Genomic DNA, 8,188 nt, shown 5'->3' on the forward strand with positions numbered 1-8,188 from the left:
TTATTTGATTTTTCTAATTTAGCAAACAAAAACGAAACTTCATTTAACTTTTACGCTGAAAAACCCATGTCCACACTAGTTATAGAAGTTTCTAAAGAAGTGCATATACTGACAAACTCAAAATATTGACAATTTGGGAGAGGGGCTGAGCTGAGTTCGTCTTGAACAGTACCACCCTCAAGCCATTGTGTGGCCAGCATCTCCTCTTCCTCTTTGTCTAGCATGTCGTGTAGAGTTGGCCACTGGGGTTTGACTTCGAGAGTTTTCGGCAGAGGAATACGTGTTTTTCCCTTAATAATAAGAATGAGCTTAGCTCTTGGCTCTTGCCCCCGAAAAAGGATGAAAATGAAAAATAGCGTATCCAGGATAAGTAGATCAAGTAAGCGTAGACTGGAATCACTTCATAGCAATTTCATCAATGTTCTATTTTAAAATTACAGTAATTAGGTAAAAGAAAAATTGACAACAGCAGCAGTAATGTTATACCAATACTGGCCAGCATAACTAATTACTTGCAGAATAATTATCACATTTGATCAAGAGAAATAGAGAACAAAGATAAGCTGTTAAAAAACGAATTGTTGACAAGTCATCGCAATCGGTGAGAAGGTAAAAGCACATTGTGCTTTCAACATCTAACTTGCCGCAAATTTTAGATGAAACATCATAAAATCGCACAATGATTGAGCTTTATGTGTGCATGAAGTATGAAAAAACTGATCAAACAAAGCAGAGAAGTCTTTGCACCAGCATTTGCCCAAAGCTTCTTCGGTGCTTGCACTTCAACAGCTCCGCAAATTCCTCTTCAAATCCACAAAACCATAAGCTAAATCACTCAGATATGCATCAGGTCTTCACATGGCCAACTTAGTCCTGTTCCACCCCCAATGCTACCACGCACATATGCACCTGGAAAACCATAATGAGAGCCACAAAAGCCAGCATTTAACCACACACTTACCGAGTTTTTGCTGGCTTTCTTCATATGAGGGACTCCATTCTTTCTTGTAAGATGTTATAATGCAGATCTCAGACATAACCTGGTACACAAGAGCCACACAAAAACCAGGCCAGTATAAAGACATAATGGTTCGTATTAAAAAGATCAGGTTTCAAAGACATGCCTTGTCACTGTTTTCTATAAAGTCTGACCTCACTCCCTCTTTAGAGCATACCATACTTCCAGGTGCAGCATTTAGCTATATGAAACAAGAGAACGAGATCAAAGCCTAATTAGGTTCAAAATAAATTATTACACAATTAACAAATTTGAAAGAACAAAATCAAAGAATCATGGATCTGATCCATAAACACAACACAGAGGCTAAGCTCTATGACAATGTCACAGTTACTGGGAACAATAGCAATTACTGTGGTGCGACCTGCCACCACATATTCACCAGTTAGGAGGTACTCTAGGCTAAAAGAGATATTATATATATATACACATGTTTGAGTGTGTGAGAGATAGAGAGAGAAAGAGATATGACGAACATATTTAGAATAGAAGACTGGACATTAAGAATATAGAGCCAAATATAATGTATACATATATATACATATTATATATAATGATTACCTAGAAGGAAAATACCAAACTATAGCGAAGCAAAATCATAATGGGAGCTATGGGTTAACCATACCAGCTACCACATGATTAGGAAAGCAAAGCAAAAGGCAACCCACATAAGTAGCTGAATAAATAAGTTTTTAAGTTCAAGCAAGACCTCAAATTCTTCTTATAACCCAGTCTGAAGCAACCCACTCCCGGCAGTGAAGCTATCCGAACCTGCACCAGCACATACATCACCCTGCAAAGACCCCTGACTCACTATCTCTAGAACTTCCAGTATCTCACAGCCATCCTCAACAATTCCTAATCCAAAGTCTTCAAATGGAGAAACTCACCTCGCAATTGAGGATCTTAACATTAGAGCTTGGTTTAAATGCCTGTTCAGCATTTTCTATGATTGATGTTTGATTACATGGCTTGACTAGCTCTGGGTCAACATCAACAGCACCTTCTGCCCAATTCAGCCGCCTCCCGGAAGATGTACTCTCCACATTTTCCATGTCAACTAATGTCAAATTCTCAACTCTGTCTCCATTACCATTATGTCCAATCTGCTGCGTATCCTTGAATTCTGAACAAAGTACAACACATGAGACACCAGACTCACTAAAATCAACTGGCCTGAACTCATCCCCAGGCCCAGGCAAAATGGATTCTTGCATAGATTTCTGAGCCATCTCTACACGACTCCCAATTGTATCCTCAGATGTGCACTTTTCACCACCATTCCTAAGGCACTCTAGCCTAACACCATCAGACCTATTACTTTCCGGAGATTCAGAAGCTGATTGTTGTGAACTTGTAGAGGCTTGCTTCTGTGCTGTGACAGGCTTCACATCCATCGCTTCGGAATCACTTTGACATTTTCTTGTAGCAGAGGAAGAAAGCCGGCATCCTGCAGCATCTTCTCTAGATTCTTTAGCCTGTTGACTAACGTGTCTTATAACAAGTTCCTTCCTGGCATATTGAGCCATCTCTACATTATTGCTAGGCATAAGCTCTTCACTCTCCAACAGTCCACCAGAACACCCAAACTCAGAACTGCAATTTACATCACCAGTTTCCAGGCACTCTAATCTAACACTACCAGTCCTATTACTTTTAGGAGACACAGAAGCTGGTTGCTGTGGACTAACCGAGTGTTGCTTCTGTTGTTTGATTGACTTCACATTCACTGCTTCAGAATCATTATTCCTCTTATTTTCAGCAGAGGATGGCTGGGATACTGCAGCATCTCCACTGGTTTCTTTGGGCTGTAAAGTTAAATGACTAGAAACGAGTTCTGGGGTGATATTTTCGAAGATCTCCACATTCTTCCCTGATATATTATTCTCACTCTCCAAGATTCCATCAGAAGACCTAAACTCAGAACCACAGTTGGAATAATCAGTTCCTAGGAGCTCCAATTTAACACCACCAGACAAATTACTATTAGGGGACACAGAAGATGGCCTTTGTGGGCTAGCAGAGTCTTGCTTATTTTGTTTGCTTGACTTTGGAACCACTGCATCAGAATCATGTTTCCTCTTCTTTTCAGCAGACGATGGCTGGCACCCTGCAGCATCTTCGCTAAACTTTTTGGCCTGAGGGCTTATATGTCTTGACAATCGAGACCGTTTGTACCCATCAGGAAACACAAAGGCAGGGAGCTGCTTTCTACGAACGTGTGAAACAAACATATCCATCCCAGGTTTCCAGAACACATACATGTTCACGTCTTGCCTAAATTCATCAACTGTTTCGCGGATGTCAAACTGCTGACCTTCTTGACCCTTCACTCCCTCTTTCCTCTGCAAGCCCATGAAGAAAGAACAATGTGCAGATGACCTTGATGTGTCTAGATACTCATGTGGATGAGGATGGCATTGCAACATCCCATTTGTATCCCGCTCTATCTGCTCATAAACAAGGAGAAAAAAACCCACATTTACATCTCGCAACAAGTGAATATCAAAAGAGCTGAGCACCATTAATGCATACATAATGCAGTAGATGCATAATCCTTTTATAAAATCACCAATAAAAATCTGAGTTTTACCTTAAGTGTAAGCTGTCTAAGCCGAGACTCTACCCAGCCCCTCCATGCAAGCAAATCATCAGCATCCGCTGCAAGAATATCCACCTGCAAATAGTTTTTGTATGCCTCGAAAAATAGATAAGGTTCAAACAGAGCACTCCACTGGACCTTGTTCAACTCAATATCCTGCCAACCAACAGAAAAGAAAGCTCTAATAGACTTCAACCAGTAAAATTAGAGAAAATGCAAATTATGCTCTCACCTCACAAATTCTGTTACCACATTGAAACTGCTCTGTCATAACTCGCAGAGTACTTGCTGAGACATTGTAACTAGAATTCATGCATGGGTACGCAGGAGTTATTATGGGCATAAGATGAAATCGATCTCGAGGGTGTTTACGAGGATCCCAAACAGGGAACCCAAGTTCATTCTCCTCAATGGAACAGAGCATTACAGGATTTGGCCATCTCCATTGTGTATAAACCCTGAAAAACTTAGAAACCAGCATACTAGGAATTGCATTGGGATAAAGCTGACATACTCGAGCAACTAAAAGAGCCCAGTTGACACCACCAAGGAATCCAGTAACCTATACGCAAGAAGAACATGCAAATGTTAATCAGATACACATGGTAATGATGGAATAGTAATAAAAGCAACAAGTCAGTAATCAAGAGCAGATGTTCAACTCTTACATTTGAATAAACACCACGCCTTTTGGCCCAAAATTTTAAACATCTGAGAGTTGTACGAAAATGCTACATAAATAAATTGAAAAAAAAATGTTAAATTGGTATTATAAAATACAAATTATGTAAGCAGTGATGAAATTTAAGATAGGCCCACCTCTATATTTGGGACAAGTTTAAGAATTTGATCTGCTACCCTACACCCATTAAGACTTCGAACAGTTTGCTCGTCCACTTCAAATAGCACAGATCCATGAGAGATGTCCAGATCCTGTCACAAAGTTAGCTTTGCAGTCAAAATGGTGTCTTACCCAATGCAGGAATAAGTATACATCATTATATTGCTAAATAGCCACTACAACAATTTTGAAAAATCAGAGCCCAAAGGAACAAATGGAATTAGAAGAAATGTGCATTCAGCAACATAGAATTAATACGGGCTTAAAAAATTGCATAAAACAATTAGCGCGTATAAAAATGGAATAAAATGAATAAGTACGCAAAACAATATACTAACTTACTTTTGGAACAACCAAAAGAGATATACTTGCATACAGAAGATCAATTGAAATTCCTTGGAACTTGAACTTCATTACAGGAACATGTGCATCAGGAACTGGTTGAAGTTCTGCAACTTCTTCCATTTCAGCAAGTATATTGTGCAAAACAATAAAAAAATCCTCCTGTAAAAGTACAAACACTCATCAGCTATAAATAGGAAAGAGTGAATCTATTAAAAAAAAACACAAATTGGAGATAAGAGCATCTCAGAGTGCCATATTTGTAATGTAATGCTATATTTTAGCATTTTTATATATAAGAAAAAATGCATCTCTAATGGTGTACTTGCCAAATTTGGCAGATGCTAAAACATGGGCCAAAGTTGGCACATCAATAAATGCATTTCTTTTATTTACAATATCGATTAATCATTAATGAGTGACTTTAATACACATTTTTAATTACAATATTGTCATTATTTTTTTAACAAAAATATTTAATTTATTAAACATAATTATATTTTATGTCAATTTGCATCTTATTTTGCTATTGTGCATTGGAGCACAGTTACAATAAATTGTGCTAAATATAATATTTACTCAGTTTTTGTGCCAAACTCAGCACATTTTTTACATCATGCATTGGAGATGGTCTAAATGTAATCACCTCTCGATTCACATAGGATGGCCCAACACAAAGGGTGTCAATATCAGCCCCAGGCCCATGCACCTGTCAAAAATGTACTTTTAGTCTCATACACAGATTTTACAAGAACACACACTTAGCTTTACAACTATTACATGAGCACAATTTTAATTTAAAAAAAAAAAAAAAAAAAAAAAAAAAAAACTAACAAGACAGCATTTAGATTCACATTTAGAAGTCCATCACTCACCAACATAAAAACTACCAAAACTGATCCCAAAATATGCAACAAGACTCTCAAGAAATGAAGATTGATATGGCGTAAACTGTCAAGAAATGATTATAGATAGAAGAGCAGCTATGATGCCAAGAATCTACTTGCGTTCCACCAACTGAAGAGTGAATAATCGCAAGGCTCTAAAATACGCTGCTATCAACCAAAAATATAAGAGTACAAAGGAATATCCTGGCTAATATTCAGATTAGGTCACCAATTACCAACATCAGCAACAATGTTGGATGAGTATAGTTACAAAACAACAGATATCTTCATTAAGCCAGTGGAACTACTTGCTTTCCACCAATTTGAAGAATGAACACCCTTGTTTTCACATTCTATGTACTATAATGAAAAATCATGCTATAGAAAAACATACAGCTTTAAGTTCTGGATCTTAACCCAAATATTTCCAGTTTCCACTTAACTCCAGAAAATGAATATCCAACATAATTCTCGAGAAAATATTACAAAAATAACAGTCCTAATGTATGAAGAGATTACATGATACAAGAATTTGCAATTTTTCTTTTAAACCCATAGAGCAATGATGAAAGACAACGAAAAAAAAAATCAAGAAAGTCACATAAAGTTATACTCACTCCTAATCTGTAGGACCCAAAAGTGAATATGACAGCATTTGCATCCTCCACCATCTGATCTGTATAGCCTCTTTGGCGAGTTAACAGCTTCACCCAATCCTTTACAATCTGTGTCACAGTGATTAGCGAATCACAACCATTATTCAAACAATTAAAGACATCACATACCAAAAGAATATGTAAAAAAAGAACAAATAAATAATAAGATGAAAGTAAAGAGCATTAGAAATGATTGTAAAACCTTACTATATCACAAACTAATTAATGCGTAGACACTGTTAGTTTACTTTGGACAACAGAAAATCATTTAGGCTTCATCACTGTGGCTATTCAGCTAGACCTATCATTCATCATCTATGCACAACAGTTACCAAGGAAAAACATTGAAAAATAATCTACTTAAAAAGAAAATCCTAAAAACAAACAAAAACTGAAATCAAAAATAGAATATGGATAAAAGCGTGTCAGCATCATAAAAGACGTTTACTGAACAGGAAACTTCAAACAAAAGACAGACTTTTCTAAATTCACTAACAGGAAAAGGGGGATAGGGTTGGTAATGCCTAAAATAACAAGATATCACAATACCGACTTAGATTTTGTTAACTTTAGAAATAACGTTATAAAATACCGTAGATTAAATATTACAAAAACAAAAAATAAATTAATAATAAACGAAAGTAGTATTCATTACCTCCGCAATGCGACCAAGAACCTCCTCTCTCCTAGCAGCTTCTTCTTGGCTCTCGTAAAGCCCCGAATTGATCAAGAACTACAAATTTCACTCAATAAACATGATTTGCTTAAAATGCTAAACTGAAGAAACAAATCCCTAAGATTTGAAATCGGAGAAAGAAGTACCTTTTCCAAATAATCATTCCGATGAAGATCCGCGTCGGTGGGACCCGCCACAGAGATTGGGTTCGTGATGCCGTACTTTTTGGTCGGCGATGATGATCCATTCGGATTCGGTGAACCAACCATCTCAGTTGCTTCAGAAGTAAAACCCTAAGAGCAAAGGTAGAGTCTAAAGTCGGTATCTAGAGATTCTGATTTCAAATCATAGGAATTGAGGATGAATTAACGCTGAAACTGAAAGACCACTCACTCACTCTCCCACAAACGCTGTAGATATTCAGATCCAAACCCCTAATTTCGCAAGGAGAGACGAGGGTGATCAAAACCAAGTTTGCAGGAGAGAAAGAGCGAGGGGGAGGAGGGGAAAATAGGGGAGAGAGAGAGATGAGAAAGAAAGATCGAGAGAAACCAAGTTGGAAAGATTTTTTTTATTATTTTTCGATTCGATTTATTCTTTTTTCCAGCAATCAATTTATTGAGAGAGTTAGATCCAGCTAAGCTTAGATATTTGTTTTTCCTTTTCTTTTCTTATTTATTTATTTTTTAAAATCAAAGGATGGCTTTAAAGTACTTTTGTAGACTTAAAACACACTTAGGAAGTCTTTGGTAAATTTGATTAGTACTTTCACTAAGAAGGTGAAAAGTTATGAAATTGTGAAGTTATTTTAAGTTTAGGTAAATAGTAGCATAAGTACCTAAAGTTTTGAGTTTATAAGCGGCATAAATCTAATAATTTTTTTTAGTGGCATAAGTACTCAATGTTTATAAAACTGTAATTTTCTTCCAGTTTCATCAGTATAGACTCTGTTAGTGTCTTAAACAGGACACATTAAGACCCAAATTCTAAATTATTTAGTCTGAACGAAAATATGTAGTATCAGTCACTTTCAAATCTTTTTTTAATAAATTTAAAACGGAGCTTATACTGATGAAAAATATAGAAAAATTACAGTTTTACAAACATTGGTACTTATGCCACTAATAAAAATCATTGGGTTTATGCCACTTACAAACTCAAAACTT

The 8,188-nt window shown here is 36.7% G+C and overlaps 1 protein-coding gene across 5 annotated transcripts; it reads right to left on the reverse strand.

Annotated features, from left to right (window-relative positions):
* Positions 1-380: 380 nt before the first annotated feature.
* Positions 381-7,677, reverse strand: LOC115712646 (nuclear poly(A) polymerase 4). 5 transcript variants are annotated; one of them, XR_004010904.2, is made up of 13 exons: positions 7,169-7,677; positions 7,002-7,079; positions 6,308-6,415; positions 5,450-5,512; positions 4,804-4,965; positions 4,440-4,553; positions 4,289-4,351; positions 3,853-4,182; positions 3,612-3,776; positions 1,909-3,468; positions 1,728-1,811; positions 1,153-1,199; positions 381-1,040 (listed from the first exon to the last, which is right to left on the reverse strand). XR_004010904.2 is itself a non-coding variant. In XM_030640959.2 (12 exons), exons 1-11 carry the CDS (start codon positions 7,289-7,291, stop codon positions 1,740-1,742), a joined length of 2,838 nt encoding a protein of 945 aa, XP_030496819.1. In that variant the 5' UTR covers positions 7,292-7,677; the 3' UTR covers positions 381-1,199; positions 1,728-1,739. The 5 variants fall into 5 exon arrangements, 1 of the variants encoding a protein (XP_030496819.1); XR_004010905.2 differs by having other exon boundaries at positions 1,125-1,199; XR_004010906.2 differs by having other exon boundaries at positions 1,580-3,468; positions 7,169-7,676.
* Between the last annotated feature and the right edge of the window lie 511 nt (positions 7,678-8,188).

The sequence above is a fragment of the Cannabis sativa genome, chromosome X, assembly GCF_029168945.1.
Source record: "Cannabis sativa cultivar Pink pepper isolate KNU-18-1 chromosome X, ASM2916894v1, whole genome shotgun sequence".
In the NCBI taxonomy this organism is placed as follows: Eukaryota; Viridiplantae; Streptophyta; class Magnoliopsida; order Rosales; family Cannabaceae; genus Cannabis; species Cannabis sativa.

Bases quoted from the DNA above. Each gene is read 5' to 3' on its own strand.
- LOC115712646 (XM_030640959.2), bottom strand. From the start codon at position 7,291: ATGGTTGGTTCACCGAATCCGAATGGATCATCATCGCCGACCAAAAAG. The intron at 6,416-7,001 runs GTAATGAATACT...ACTGTGACACAG, and splicing joins TTCTTGGTCGCATTGCGGAG to ATTGTAAAGGATTGGGTGAA. The intron at 4,183-4,288 runs GTAAGAGTTGAA...TCTTGCGTATAG, and splicing joins GGCGTGGTGTTTATTCAAAT to GTTACTGGATTCCTTGGTGG.